The sequence below is a fragment of the Scleropages formosus genome, chromosome 4 (genome assembly GCF_900964775.1).
Source record: "Scleropages formosus chromosome 4, fSclFor1.1, whole genome shotgun sequence".
In the NCBI taxonomy this organism is placed as follows: Eukaryota; Metazoa; Chordata; class Actinopteri; order Osteoglossiformes; family Osteoglossidae; genus Scleropages; species Scleropages formosus.
Window position 1 is genome coordinate 13,718,037 of NC_041809.1, and position 15,811 is coordinate 13,733,847.

The window sequence follows — 15,811 nt, forward strand, 5'->3', positions numbered from 1 at the left end:
CATCATCCTCAAGAAATAAATTGTGCTGCATCAACAGGCCCTAATTAAAAAACCAGTCATCCATTACATAATGAGAAAGTTCAGTATTTCATTGTGAGTCTCCTCCATCTCCTCTAGACAGACACATTCCATGTGTTTGTTAAGGACCAGCAGAGACTTGCAGAAATTTATGATTGTAAGTACCATGTCACCATTCAAACTGAGTCAGATATTAAAGTTATCAGTTTAGATACAGTGTTTGCTTCTTTGCTTAATACTGGGACAACAGCAGGTAGCAAAGTAATGAAAAGGCTGTGGAAATTTGCTGAAATTTGCTGAAGACCCCCAAAAATTCATTTTAAAAGAATCAAGTTTAAATCAGTTTTTAATTAAAGTCTAGGGAAAGCATTGAGGTGTGCCACCATTCTATTATATGGTCCTGCAGCTCTTGGCACTGTGGCAACACTACCATCATAAAAATAACAAAGATGATATTCTGGATTGTCTTTAATAAACATAAGTTTTTGCCACACTCTGCAGAACATGAAGATTTCATGTCATGTAAAGTTTTACTCTAGGTGTATGTTACGGCTCAGGACTGAAAGATAAAACTTAAATGAGCCGTAGACAAGATGGGGATGTTTTTTTTCTTCCCACTGTTGAGCTTGTGGAGAAGGGTAAACTTTTACATAAAATGATGTACTTTTAAAATCCTCTCAGAGGTTTGCTCTGTTTACCCATCCAAACCTGGGGGATGCTGCCCCTTTGTCTTTGCCTTTTTTTTGCATTCTTTTATATTTACATTTTCCTCTTTTCAATCTATTTTTTCTTTTTTTTTTGTTTTATATGAATAAAAGATGAGAGAATGGGTTGTTTCAAATAGACTGCATTGGTTTAACAGGCCAGTCAATCATAGAAAAATCTCAGCTTGTGTTCTAATATTTTATGATAAAGAATATTATAAAAGATATTCCTCTTTTTTTTTAAATGTGATTTACATGTAACAGACACTTTTCTCCAAAGCGAAGTACATCTCATTTTTAATTATATGTAGGAAAAGCTATCCGTTCCATTCCATCCCATTCATCCCTACTAATTTCTTTTACTAAGCACCCTCGGTGTGACATGTGTGATCATACAGCCTGTTGTGTGTCGTGTTTCAGCTGCACTCTGCATATTCACAATCCTTTTGACCAAATACATTAATAATGTGTAGAAACTCAGTCCCTTCCACTGTAATGTACTTCAACACTGCACAGTTGCACGGAGATTAAAAATAAATGTGCTTAGATTGTTATAAAAACCAGAAAGGGAGTGTTGTCAAGTTATTTACAATTTTATTTTTTTAGTCTTTTAAAGTTCTGTAACAGGTTTGTGCAGTTTATTATGTATCTAGTTTCAAAATGTCTGTTTTTACACTTCAGTATTCTGCTGGAGAAGGGTGCGGTGGTGCAACGGGTTTGGCCTGTGTCTGCTCTCTGGTGGATCTGGGGTTTGAGTCCTGCTTGGGGTGCCTTGTGATGGACTTGTGTCCTGTCCTGGGTGTGTCCCCTCCCCCTCCAGCCTTACGCCCTGTGTTGCCATGTTAGGCTCTGGCTCCCCGCGACCCTATTTAGGACAAGTGGTTTCAGACTCTGTGTGTGTGTGTGTGTGTGTGTGTATTTTGCTGGGGTATGTCAGGTTAAGTATCCTGCTCAAGAGAACAAAATTGGGGTCACTCCTGGGAACTGAACTTGTAACCTCCATCTTACAAGCTAATATTAGCTCATATTAGCTAATATACAACCTAATACTATGTTTCTCTTTCTCTTAATGTCATGCACAAAATGTATTTCTCTGAGATATATATCGCTTTGGAGAAAAGTGTCTGCTAAGTGAATAAAAGTTAATGTAATAACCGTAAGCTTTAAACTGCGTTCTAACTGACTAAATTGCATTCAGTTTTCAAATGCAAGCCGACATTTTAATAGTCTGAGTAACAGAGGAGGTGGAACAGGTCAGGTGCTCGCCTATCAGCGACTTTTATTTAGGGCAGTGCAGGGAACGAAAAAGGGTGGGAAAAGGGGGAACTGGGAACCGGTAGACCGGGGAGGTGTTTCAGGGTCGACCGTGTCATCCACGGGCTTGGGGCCGAGGGCAGGGTCATGGTCGGGATCAGGGTTGTGGGTGTCTCAAGGCTCTCTCTCTCTCTCTCTCTCTCTCTCTCTCTCTCTCTCTCTCTCTCTCTCTCTCTCTCTCTCTCACTGGCCGGTCCGGGGGAAGACATAGAGGCTGTAATTAGTCCCAGCTGTGGCTGGCTCACCCCAGACTCTGCCCCCCTTCCTGGCCGTCTCAGCATGTTACACCCTGGTAAATTCATTTACTGATTTAGTTTTGGTGACATTTACATGCACAGTCTGAAGTTTACTATATCATTAGTGAAGTTGTAATATCAATCTATCAATGTTGCTTACAAGAGCCACCAAATCAACACTGACTTTCTGTCATCTATTATGGTTCTGAGACAGTGAGAAGTAAAGTTTAATTACTAAAAACGATAAAGGAATGCAGGTCCAGCTCTCTGAGAAGTCTGGTTAGAGCCCTGCTTGGGGTGCCTTGCGACGGACTGGAATCCCATCCTGGGTGTGTCTTCTCCCCTCCAGCCTTGCGCTCTGTGTTGCTGGGTTAAGCTTCAGTACGCCGCGACCCCGCTTGGGACAAGTACAGTGTGTGTGTGTGTGTGTGTGTGTGTGTGTGTGTGTGTGTGAGTGTGAGAGTGAGAGTGTGAGAGAGAGAGAAATAATGGCATGCTGTTGCTCTTGCTACATTTCCACCCTGATTCAATACTGTAGATAATTAGGTGGCCAGACCACCATCTCCAGGGAAGAGCACCTGGAAGATCAGCATGCAGCTGTTGGCTGCGGAGGCCGTGGGGTTCGAAAAACAAATGCCCCATTTGCATAGCATTCTGTAAAAACATCCACACCACCTGTTTCAGTGAGCATTGCACAGCCAAACAAAGCTGACAGATATTCTCTTAATGAACAAATTAATGATGCTGGGTATGCAGTTAAGGTGTTAAAATTTTCTTCATTGCATTTTCCTTATATCTGCATTAACACAAGTCTTCCTCGGCTTGCCTATTGCCTCTGATTCACATTGTCCCCGTAGACTACTTAGTTCCACTAATCTATAATGGACCTTTATAGATTAGGGTCTTACTTTAACTGCTAATAACTTTTTGCCAGAGTGTTTGTAATTTTTTGCCCTCTGGCTTTTTTTAGACATTAAAGCAAGATTCATTAAGACAGGAAATACCTCTCAGCTTTGATAATAAAGTAACTGCTGCTTTTGAATAGCCACATTACCAGTGCTTATGCTGATCTGCCAACCCAGTTTGAATGGTATGTCTTTCATTGCATTGTAAATCACCAGTCAACTCACATAATCATTTTACAACCATTTGTAATACTTCACAGCCACAAGTGTTTTTGCTACAAACAGCTATGTATTACAGTATATATGACATGATTCCTTTTGATACATGCAGTTAGAACAGAAATTCTCCCAAGTTATGTTGTAGCAGAATCAGCTTTTCTTGCCCCTTTGAAAAAAAATATATATATTTTCTTATTTCAATTAAATTATTTGCAGAATAATTGATCTTAAGCATCAGTAAAAAGGCGGGAAAACCTTATGGATTAATTTTGATCCAATGTTTCATAACTGGGAACACTTACAAAATTTAGAAGCAGTAAAGAGTATAGTTTTTAATGTTATAGACTTTTTATACACACACATTTTCTGAACCGCTTGTCCCATACGGGGTCGCGGGGAACCGGAGCCTACCCGGCAACACAGGGCGTAAGGCCGGAGGGGGAGGGGACACACCCAGGACGAGACGCCAGTCCATCGCCAGGCACCCCAAGCGGGACTCGAACCCCAGACCCACCGGAGAGCAGGACCCGGTCCAACCCACTGCACCACCGCGCCCCCGCTTTTTATACACATGCATGTAATTGTATGAATGTATGTATCTAATGTTTGTATGGAAAATGTATGTTTTTTTATGTCTGGAATGCTGTTTAATATATATTAAGCAAAAATAATAACATATAATAAAATTATATGTTTATATATGTACAAGCATGAGGGGGTGCGGTGGCGCAGTGGGTTGGACCACAGTCCTGCTCTCCGGTGGGTCTGGGGTTCGAGTCCCGCTTGGGGTGCCTTGCGACGGACTGGCGTCCCGTCCTGGGTGTGTCCCCTCCTCCTCCAGCCTTACGCCCTGAGTTGCTGGGTTAGGCTCCGGTTCCCCGTGACCCCGTATGGGACGAGCGGTTCTGAAAATGTGTGTGTGTGTGTGTGTGTGTGTATATGTATAAGCAAATATAATATGTATTATATATTACTATATGTTTTATCTATCACTCCTTTTTTCCTCCTATTATCTTTATTTAAATTATTTCAATTCTTGCAGAGCATTCACCTACTCAGTTCTGTTATAATACTTTTCTCATTGCCCTTTAGAATGCAACATTTTTGTTCTGTAAATTTTGTTCTTTCTTGCTCACATTTCTTTTGTAATGCTCCTAATATTAGTTCTATTATACAAACAATCACAGTCCACTGTCCACTTGTTTGCTGTTCATGACTACCTGTTTTAAATTATACATTTTATGCTACTCTTCTCATTTCTTTTTCAGTTGCCTAATTGCTTAGTTAATGAACAGTAAGATGAGTGCAGTGCTGTTTGTTCTAAATCTTTCTCTTTTTCACCTCTGAAAGATGGCATTCTCCTTGAACATCTTACTAGATTGTTGTTCTCCCCTTCCACATATTTGGTGGTGTGTGGTGAACACAGTCTGAAAATATTTTGCAGCAGTTGACCTGCTGCTGCTTTTGCCACTTGATATTTAGATTATGCATGCTGAATGCTCTCTGCACAGTTTTGTGTTGTGTTTTTTCTGTTTCCAGATTTCCCCCTGTGAGTGAGAAGGCTCCTATAGGAAAGGAGATTGGGGTCATCATAGCTGCCGCTATTAACCAGACAATAGTGTACTCTATTGTTTCAGGAAATGAGGGTGGTAAGTGTCCTCACCCTCCTTATAGGTCAACATCAGTCTTTTATGTATGTTAGTCCATGTGCATACAATGCAGTCTTTGGTTTGTTTATTCTGTCCTTTATTAAGAAGGCACTCAAATGAAAACATAAGTAAAACATATATTTCTGTTTAAGCTACCCACACACACACACACACACACACACACACACACACACAGGGTCTATATTAAGTCAGAATTTCTGACTGTCTATGACCTCTGTGTTATATGACAAGTGATTTCATTCATGCAGTATGCATACTTTTATAAAATATCAGAATTCAATGGTTCTCATTGCATTGTCACCCTGTTGCACTTCTCCACAGCGAGCTCAACTTACATCCTATTGCAGCTCTTCCAGCAAAGTCTACAAGTGTGCAGTCTCACACTTGACATTTTATAGCCCTGATTTAAGCATCAGGAGATGAATAATATTTTATGCACCATGTTGTGTTACTATAAAATATAGCAGCAATCACTACAAATCCCAAATGAATTCTTTTTTTTTCCATTTTGTATAGAAAATAACCCAACTTATTAATATCCAGTATTCTCAATGGAGTAAGTGCAAGCAAAGGTTGCAGTGAAATCATAACTCTAAAGTAAATAATAAAAAAGCTTTAACTTTTATGGAAGTATCTTCGTGGCACGTTACTTGTACAGGTGGGTAATAAACGTGAAACAAAATAAAGGCAGTAGTGTCTGAAGCTTTTTTTGTAAAGTTTCATCTTTCAGATGTAGTTACTGAACGGAAAAATGTTAAGTGGCATGTCTTGGTGGTAGCAGCTTTTACAAACCTGAATCATCCTCTTGACAAAAAAAATATTGAGTTGGTATTTCGCTAAACTATTGCTATTATAGACCAGACCATTTGTATCACAGAATGTTCAGCTTAGCATTAGTTTTTTGTCTTTTAATCAGAGCTAAAACAAGGAAAAATTATTGCTCGAAACAGGAATCAGCAATCGAAAGAAAGGGAATGTAAAAAGTGAGTTTTGCAAGACTTTAAATTTGATTATCTTCTGGATGTAACACAAAAGAATTCATTATAAAGCAAATTTGGACAGTTTCTGTGTCTTTACAAGGTAAACAGTGGAAGAGACACACTGTTTTAAGGATAATTTGAAGGCTATTTGGACACCTCAGTGTGAGGAACTTTTTTTAGTCATTAACAGCTTGATGAGGTCTTTAGTTAAGGCTTTAGCACCTGACTTGTTGGACTTGGTGTGGTCTCATGGACCACCTCAGTGAATCTCAGGCTGTTTTTTTTTTGTGAATTTTTTCACTCCTGAAGCCTCAAAGTCAAAAGAAGCAAAAAGAAAGCTCCACTGTATCACAGTATAGGACTTCACAGATATTTCACAATCCACAGTATATTCTTCATTGGCTGATTGCTTTGTCTAAAATGTATACAAATGGGAAAAGTGCTATGAAACATGATTTCATATTGTTTGTGTATCCAGTAAGATAGTGGGTTTTGGGTGATTTAAGTTCCTTCCTCCGATGTGGCTCGTTGCCTGAGACCAGTACTACCTCTCTGTTTTTTATATTTATTAATTTAGCCTATGCTTTTCTGCAAAGCAACTCAATGATTTATCCATTTTTATTGGAGTAATTTAAATACCTTGTTCAAAGATATTTTAGCAGGAGTGGGGATTCAAACATGCAACTTCTGAGTCCAGAAGCAAGAGCTCTAACAACTACTTCCACATAAATTATTCAAATTCTTGGAGATGCAAATAAAATTTGTTCTTTATTTGATCACTTTAAAGCAAAATTGGTGAAATTGGTATGTAAATTAATCATGTCATCAACAGAAACTAATTTAATCATTCCCTTTGTTGTTTTTTTCAAAAACAGAAGAAAGTCTGGGTAACTGTAAGCAATGAAGTAAAACATGGGAGCCTGCATTTTTCATGAAGCGAAATGTAATGAAGATATTAGCATCTCTTTCTGTTTTCTCTTTTTACAGGTTTTCATGAATTTATGCTGTTGTGGTTTGTTTAACTTTGCTGGAAAATTGTCAGAGGTCTTTAATATATTTAAATTGTGATTCCTTCCATGAACAGTTCAGCAAAGGTTTGCTTATTACCAGTTAGTTAGAGATCTCTAACACGCTGTGCTCTGTGTAAAAAGGACTTAGGAGCAGTTTTCTGGAAACTTACACATTCCTAAAGCATAGACTGATCATAAAATTTATATTTAAACTTATATGTTCTCATATGTTCTCATGTTTTCCATTAAACTTTCAACATTTTACTGGTTTACCAATACCATTTTTGTCAGATGCACATGTTATTTTCTTCATGCAATGTTTTTAAAAAGGAAGATGTTCCTTGGCCAAGAGAGCACACAAAGAATGTGGTCTATACGGATGGAAGCATGCATAAGATATTTCAAACCATCAGTGTTCTTACATCACACGGTTCCTTGTTGTGCTGGATACTCGTCTCGTCAACATGCTCTGAAAGCTGTGTCTTGTCTTGGTTTTATGTGTTTTTTTCTTTTTTTTTCCCCTTCAGCTGACTTCAGGATAAACAACCGCAGTGGTGTCATCTACACAGCCAAACAGTTAGATTATGAATCTGTCACCAGCTACGTCCTTCGTGTGCAGGCTGACTCCTTGACTCTGGTGATGTCAAATCTGCGTGTACCTTCAAAAAGTAAGACAGTGATCAGAGCTGCCATCCTTTGGCAAACTGATAATCATCTTTTGGGTAATAACACAGATGTTTTAATTTTCTTAAATTTTTATTTTTTATTTTTATCTGAAGTATTTTTTTTGTTCTAACTAAGTTTCCAAGGATAATATTTCCTGTCATCTATTTTACTATATTTAAACTTCAACAATTATTTTATTTATTTCAGATTGATTGAGAGCAGTATGCATATGCAGTGAGAATGTTCAAACAGTTATAAGCGCAGTTTGACAGATGAAATGGAAAAGTGTCACTTATTTGTAATATCAAGGCCTTCAAACTTGGAAACAATTTACCTTGTTAAATTTTATAACACCCCCGTTATTAACATTGCGTTTCGTCTCTTAAATGCCTTGCTAAAGAAATACTTTTCGGTGGTTTATCTGTAGGATCTATTTATGCTTTCTTTTTTGTGCATCATGTCTTAAAGTTTATGAGTACAATAAGATGCATTTCATATGAGAAAAACAGACCAAAGAGGAAAAATTTTTTTGTTCACTTCCTGAAACTCAAGACATGTACTATATGCACTCTGTCTGTCATAGTAAAAAATCATTATGTAGCTATTACTGTATTTTCCTAGCTAATACTGTTCACTACAAAAGAATTTACATTTGCATTCATTCATCTGGGGGTGGTGGTGGCGCAGCGGATTTGGAGTGGGCCTGTTCTCTGGTGGGTTTGGGGTTTGAGTCCTGCTTGGGGTGCCCTGTGACGGACTGACGGACTGGCATCCTCTCTGGGCCGTGTCCACCCCCACGCCCTGCACCCTGCGCTGCTGGGTTAGGCTCTGGCTTGCATGTGTGTGTGTGTTCATTCATTTAGCAAATGCTTTTCTCCAAAGCGGGGGCACGGCGGCATGGCGGTGCAGTGGCACAATGGATTTGACTGGGTCCTGCTCTCTGATAGGTCTGGGGTTTGAGTCCCGCTTGGGGTGCCTTGTGACGGACTGACGTCCCGTCCTGGGTGTGTGTGTGTGTCCCCCAGCTTTACGCCCTGTGTTGCTGGGTTAGGCGCTAGCTCCTTGCAACTCCACATGGGACAAGCGGTTTCAGATGGTGTGTGTTTGTGTGTGTTTTATTCAAAGCCGCTTGTCCCAAGCAGGGTTGCAGCAAACTGGAGCCTAACCCAACAACACAGTGCACATGGCTGGAGGGGGAGGGGACACACCCAGGACAGGACGCCAGTGCGTCGCAAGGCACCCCAAGCAGGACTCAAACCCCAGACCCACCAGAGACCGAAACCCTGCCAAGTACACTGCACTACCACACCCCCCAGCAACCTACCTCTCATAGAAAATACAATGAGTGCATTACATTAGCAGAAAAAGAGACTTAGATGCAAGGGGGCAAGGTGGCACAGTGGGTTTGGCTGGGTCCTGCTCTCTGACAGGTCTGGGATTCGAGTCCCCCTTGGAGTGCCTTGTGCAGAACTGGCATCCCATCCTCGATGTGTCCCCTCCAGCCCTGCACCCTGTGTTGCCAGGTTAGGCTCCAGTTCACCGCAACCCCACTTGGGATAAGCAGTTTCAGTCAACAGCAGTGTGTGTGTGAGACTTAGATACAGACATGTGATTCTTAAGTACAGTTAATTTGTTTCAACCAGATGAATCAATGTATATCACACGAGTGGCTGCTTAAAACACTTTTTATCCATAACTGGATTTTCGCTCAAGAATGTCTCCTGGGACAAGAGCAAGCAACACTCTTACCAATCACCTTTTTCATCATCATCATCCTCAGTTTCCTTAATTGTTATATCAATTTTGTGATAAATTAGAACATCCATCCATCCATCCATCCATCCATCTTCTTCCGCTTATCCGGGACCGCATCGCTGGGGTAGTAGTCCAAGCAGAGCCCCCCAGACCTCCCTCTCCCCGCACACCTCCTCCAGCTCCTCTGGGGGAACCCCAAGGCGTTCCCAGGCCAGCTGGGAGACGTAGTCTCTCCAACGTGTCCTGGGTCTGCCCCGAGGCCTCCTCCCAGTGGGACAAGCCCGGAACACCTCCCCAGGGAGGCATCCAGGAGGCATCCGGAACAGATGCCCGAGCCACCTCAACTGGCTCCTCTCGATGCGGAGGAGCAGCAGCTCTACTCCGAGCTCCTCCCGGGTGACTGAGCTCCTCACCCTATCCCTAAGTGTGCGCCCAGCCACTCTGCGGAGGAAACTCATTTCTGCCGCTTGTATCCGCGATCTCATTCTTTCAGAATCAGAATCAGAACAAGCTTTATTGCCAAATATGTTCACACATACAAGGAATTTGTCTTGGTGACAGGAACTCCACAGCACAGACAGAATGACAATGACAAGACAAATGAGAAGATGGAGTATGTGAATAAGGGATAAAAAATATATAAAAATATAAAGTACCCAATATACAAAAGTAGTCACTAGATACAAATGCAAGGGAGTGTGAGTAAGAGATATGATGTGATAAATAGTTATAAATATAAATAGCGTTGTGTATTGCACTGGTTTACTCTCTAGGGGGGATTTAGCTATTCATGAGGTAGATGGCCTAAGGAAAGAAACTTTTCCTGTGCTGGTTGTCCTGGTGCTCAGTGTTCTGTTGCGCCGGCCAGATGGCAAAGGTTCGAAGAGGAAGTGGCCTGGATGTGAGGGGTCTAGAATGATTTTGCTAGCCCTTTTACTGACTCTGGACGAGTGCAGTTCTCTGAGAGCTGGGGGGGATGAGCCGATGATTCTTCCAGCAGTCCAAACTATCTGCTGTAGTCTTCTGATGTCTGATATCGTAGCTGAGCCGAACCAGACAGTTATAGAGGTGCAGAGAACAGACTGGATGACTGCGGAGTTGAATTGCAAGCAGTAGCTCCTGTGGCAGGTTGAACTTCCTCAGCTGGCGAAGGAAGTACAACCTCTGCTGGGCCTTCTTCACAATGGAGTCTATGTGGGGCTCCCACTTCAGGTCTTGTGAAATGGTGGTGTCCAGGAACCTGAATGACTCCACTGTTGCCACAGTGCTGTTCATGATGGTGAGTGGGGATAATGTTGAGGTGTTTCTCCTAAAGTCTACGATCATCTCCACTGTTTTGAGCGTGTTCAGCTCCAGGTTGTTATGACTGCACCAGACAGCCAGCTCTTGGACCTCCTGTCTATTAGCAGACTCGTCACCATCCCGGATGAGGCCAATGAGTGTGGTGTCATCTGCGAACTTCAGGAGTTTGACAGAGGGGTCTTCAGCTGTGCAGTCGTTGGTGTACAGGGAGAAGAACAGTGGGGCAAGCACACATCCCTGGGGGGCGCCAGTACTGATCGTGCGAATATTGGATGAGAATTTTCCCAGCCTCACTAGCTGCTGCCTGTCTGTCAGGAAGTTGGTGATCCACCGACAGATGGAGGTGGACACAGAGAGTTGGGTTAATTTGGACAGGAGGAGGTGTGGGATGATGGTGTTGAAGGCTGAACTGAAGTCCACGAACAGGATTCTCGCATAAGTCCCTGGTTTGTCCAGATGTTGCAGGATGTAGTGCAGTCCCATATTCACTGCATCATCCGCAGACCTGTTTGCTCAGTAAGCAAACTGCAGGGGGTCCAGCAAGGGTCCAGTGATGTCCTTCAGGTAGGCCAACACCAGTCTTTCAAGTGACTTCATGACCACAGACGTTAAGGCGACAGGTCTGTAGTCATTAAGTCCTGTGATTTTGGGTTTCTTCGGAATGGGGATGATGGTGGAGCGTTTGAAGCAGGAAGGAACTTCGCACATCTCCAGTGATCTGTTGAAGACCTTTGTGAAGATTGGGGCCAGCTGGTCAGCACAGTTTTTTAGGCAGGCTGGTGAGACACCGTCTGGGCCTGGTGCTTTCCTTGTCTTCTGTTTGCGGAAGACCCAACACACCTCCTCTTCACAGATCAAAGGTGCAGGAGGGGGGAAGGTGGGGGTTACTGGAGGTGTTAATTGATGTGTAGAGAGAGGGTCTGAATGGGTGTGGGGTGTGAGACAGGGTTTTTCAAACCTGCAGTAAAACTCATTCAAATCGTTGGCCAGTTGTTGAGTTGACACGGTGCTGGGGGATGGTGTCTTGTAATTTGTGATGTCTTTCAGGCCTTTCCACACTGATGCAGGATCGTTGGCTGAAAACTGTTTCTTCAGCTTTTCAGAGTAGTTTCTCTTAGCCACTCTGATCTCCTTTGCCAGTATGTTTTTGGCCTGTTTATACAAGACTCTGTCCCCATTCTTGTAGGCATCTTCTTTGGCCTGCGAAGCTGTCTGAGTTTTGCAGTGAACCACGGTTTGTCATTGTTGTATGTTAAACGAGTCCTGGTAGGGATGCACATATCCTCGCAGAAGCTGATATATGATGTTACAGAGTCTGTGAGCTCATCCAGATCGCTAGCAGCAGCCTCAAAAACACTTCAATCAGTGCACTCGAAGCAGGCTTGTAAGTCCTGCTCTGCTTCCTCAGTCCATCTTTTAACAGTCCTTATTACAGGTTTAGCTGATTTCAGTTTCTGCCTGTAGGTCGGTATAAGATAAACCAGGCAGTGATCAGAGAGCCCCAAAGCTGCCCGTGGGACAGAGTGATATGCATCCTTTATTGTGGTGTAACAGTGGTCCAGTATATTACTGTCTCTGGTAGGACATGTAACGTGTGGTCTATATTTTGGCAGCTCACGGGAGAGATTTGCTTTATTAAAGTCCCCGAGAATGATTATATGCCAAGTGCACTGATGGACACCCTTATGCATGAACATGGTGTTTGTTATGGACAAACTGTGACTAGCACAGAAATCCAATAACAGCTCACCACTTGGGTTCAGATCAGGGAGGCCGTTCCTCCCAATCACGCCCCTCCAGGTGTCACTGTCGCTGCCCACATGGGCGTTAAAGTCCCCCAGTAGAACGACAGAGTCCCCAGTGGGAGCGCTTTCCAGCACGCCCCCCAGGGACTCTAAAAAGGCTGGGTACTCTGCACTGCTGCTAGGTGCATAAGCACAAATGACAGTGAGAGACCGTTCCCTGACCCGAAGGCGTAGGGAGACGACCCTCTCGTTCACCGGGGTAGACTCCAACACTGGGGGGCTGAACTGGGGGGCAAGCCCACACCCGCCCGCCGCCTCTCACCCTGGGCAACGCCAGAATAGTGGAGAGTCCACCCTTGGTCGAGAAGAGTGGTTCCAGAACCCAAGCTGTGAGTGGAAATGAGGCTGACTATATCTAGACGGTATCTCTCAACCTCCTGCACTAGCTCAGGCTCCTTCCCCGCCAGTGAGGTGACATTCCAAGTCCCAAAAGCCAGAGTTGGCACCCGAGGTTTGGGTCAGCCAGGCACTCGGCCCTGACCACCGCCCAAATCACAATGCATCGGCCCCTTGCGGCCTCTCCGGCAGGTGGTGAGCCCGCCGAAGAGTGGCTCCATGTCTTGGCGTCGGGCTAAGCCCGGCCAGGCCCCGTGGGCATAGACCCGGCCATCAGGCGCTCGCATGCGAGCCCCCACCCCAAGCCTGGCTCCAGGGTGGGGCCCTGGTGAACCCATACCGGGCGGGGTAAACGAGAACCTTGATTTTATAGTCATAAGGGGGTTTTGAACCGCGCTTTGTCTCGTCTGTCACCCAAGACCTGTTTGCCATGGGAGACCCTACCAGGGGCATATAGCCCCAGGCAACATAGCTCCTGAGATCATTCAGTCACTCAAACACCTCCACCACGTTAAGGTGGCGGTTCGCGGAGGGATAAATTAGAACACTACAGCAAAATAGAGACCTTGAGTTGATTTAGTGTGTCTCACATCAAAAATGTGATGGTTGAAATGCAGAAAATCTCTCAGTTCAATGTTATTCAACATGCTAACCCACACCCCAGTAGGGAGTTTAAATCCTGAGAGATGTTAACAGAAGCCTACAGAGGTTCTATAATCTTGGAGAACAGGCCACTACAGTTACAGCATCTGATGTCATGTCCTGTATCCCCCCATGAATTTGCATTACTTATGACCTGACATTTTACTGTGATACATTTACCCCTAGCTTCTTCAAGATGCTCCTTAATTACTTGCACTGTGTTCCTCAAGCAGTTGTTAGTGTGCTGTGTGTGCTTTATTACAGCAGTTTGCAGCAGGTTGCCTGTATACAATTTGCACATAATTTTTGCAAACACTTTGCCTACATGTGGGTTTATTCATTGGTTGCATCTTGCCTTTTCTTTATTTGTTGTTCCGTAGCCAACACTGCCAGAGTGTTTATAGACATTCAAGACGAAAACGATCATCCCCCTGTCTTCACCAAAGACATCTACATAGGAGGGGTAACTGAGGACACCAAGACATTTACTTCTGTTCTTCAAGTCAAAGTAAGAGTACACCTTTGATTATCCTCTCAGTTACTCTTCTTTTCATTAATGACATGTCTCCACCTGGGCACTTCAGATTAGCAGTTTACCAACTTACTATGTTTCCATAATGGCCTCATAAAGCACCATTTGTGTCCACTACTGCTTTTAATCCTGCACCAAGAGCAATTATAATGGGACCCAGAGTTTAAGTGCTTTATGCAATTTACAGTAGCTGTCAGTTGCTACAGAGAACTGGAGGTGATGGCTCACTTGCACACTGCCAGGTGACACTGATGCCTTTCACTTTACAAGTTGCTTATTAAAGGGGATTGGTAATATGCAGAGGCTGAAGAGAAGCCATTGTATTAACTGCAAAGCTTGGAATTATAGGATTTATTAACAAAAATAGCATCATAGCATCATAGCATTTTAAAACTTGAACGTATCAAAGCAAAAAGAAATTATCCATGTATATATTTTCTTGTGGACCCTTAGCATCATTTCACAATAAAGGAACTATAAAGACATATCAATTAATTATATTTTAATAACATCATCACTAGCTAAGATTCAGTTAAGCATTCTTATAAACTTTACATCAGATCAGTGTAAAACTTAATTTGATTTATATTGGTGAAATTTTCTTGATTTGACTAATTAGCTTTATATAAATCTAAAGAGGAAAGTTATAAATAGCTGATGAAGATTTTTGATAGCGTCAATCTACAAGGCTGTTACACTAGACGAGTTCCAAGAAAAACTCAAATAAAATAAAAATGTAATAATATAAAACAAAACAAAATCTCATCTTAACCTCCATTACTTTTGTTCCAGTTGATACAGTGTGTATAACTGGATTTTTACTCTTTAGTTGTGTTATACAGCTTTCTATTCTTGGTGTTCCCAACCAAAATCATGTAGCTCACTCTAATTGTTTATAAAACATTTATAACTCATAAAATTTACAGTGAGTTACTCATCCATACATCAGTGAAACACACTTACACTATGGTGACTTAGAGCTGCCAATTCACCTGAACAGCATGTCTTCTGACTGTGGGAGGAAACCAGAGTACCTGGAGGGAACCCATGCAGACACAGGGAGAACATTGTCCACATTGGCTGAATTAAACTCACTGGATTAACTCATCCTTTCACAGCACCCAGATGCTGAGAGATAGCAGCACTACTCGGTGTACCACCGTGCCATCTAATGATGTATTAAATCTTTTAACCAACTTAATTCTTACTCATTATCATAAATTCTGTCCCTGTTTGCAGCTTATAGTCTGTAGACTTCATTTACATGATATACCACCAGTGAGTGTGTGCACTCCCAAATTCTGCATTTGATACCTTTATATTTATTGTAACCTTACCCATTCAATTCTAATGTCAGGCCAGATATGACTGCACAGAATAAATCTGTAAAAACATGTAAAATTCAATGAAACTGGAGATCACTAATGATGTGTTCAGATGCCTAGTATGGAAGCTGTCATGAAGTCTTAAGGCAATTATATGACGAAACCTGAATTTATGATAAAAATTGTAAATAAGTCAAATTTGACCAGAGCACAACTTGAGGGTTAACCAGGAACAGGAGATAAAAACATGAATTCAGGCACACACACACTCATTCCCTGGTATAAGAAGAATTATATTATTATTTTTTTAACATCAGGAAAGTATTATGCATGTAATTTTTCAGTGAAAATGCTGCATTTCAGAATAACTAATATAACTATCTGTCTCAGAA

General features: G+C 42.3%; 1 protein-coding gene across 1 annotated transcript in view; it reads left to right on the forward strand.

Annotated features, from left to right (window-relative positions):
- Positions 1 to 15,811, forward strand: part of LOC108932723 (protocadherin-15-like) — a 173,402-nt gene that overhangs the window by 134,072 nt on the left and 23,519 nt on the right. Inside the window, exons 27-29 of the mRNA XM_029250860.1 lie at positions 4,936 to 5,045; positions 7,584 to 7,724; positions 13,943 to 14,070. Of these exons, the coding sequence (XP_029106693.1) occupies positions 4,936 to 5,045; positions 7,584 to 7,724; positions 13,943 to 14,070 (379 nt within the window). The remainder of the gene's footprint in view (positions 1 to 4,935; positions 5,046 to 7,583; positions 7,725 to 13,942; positions 14,071 to 15,811) is intronic.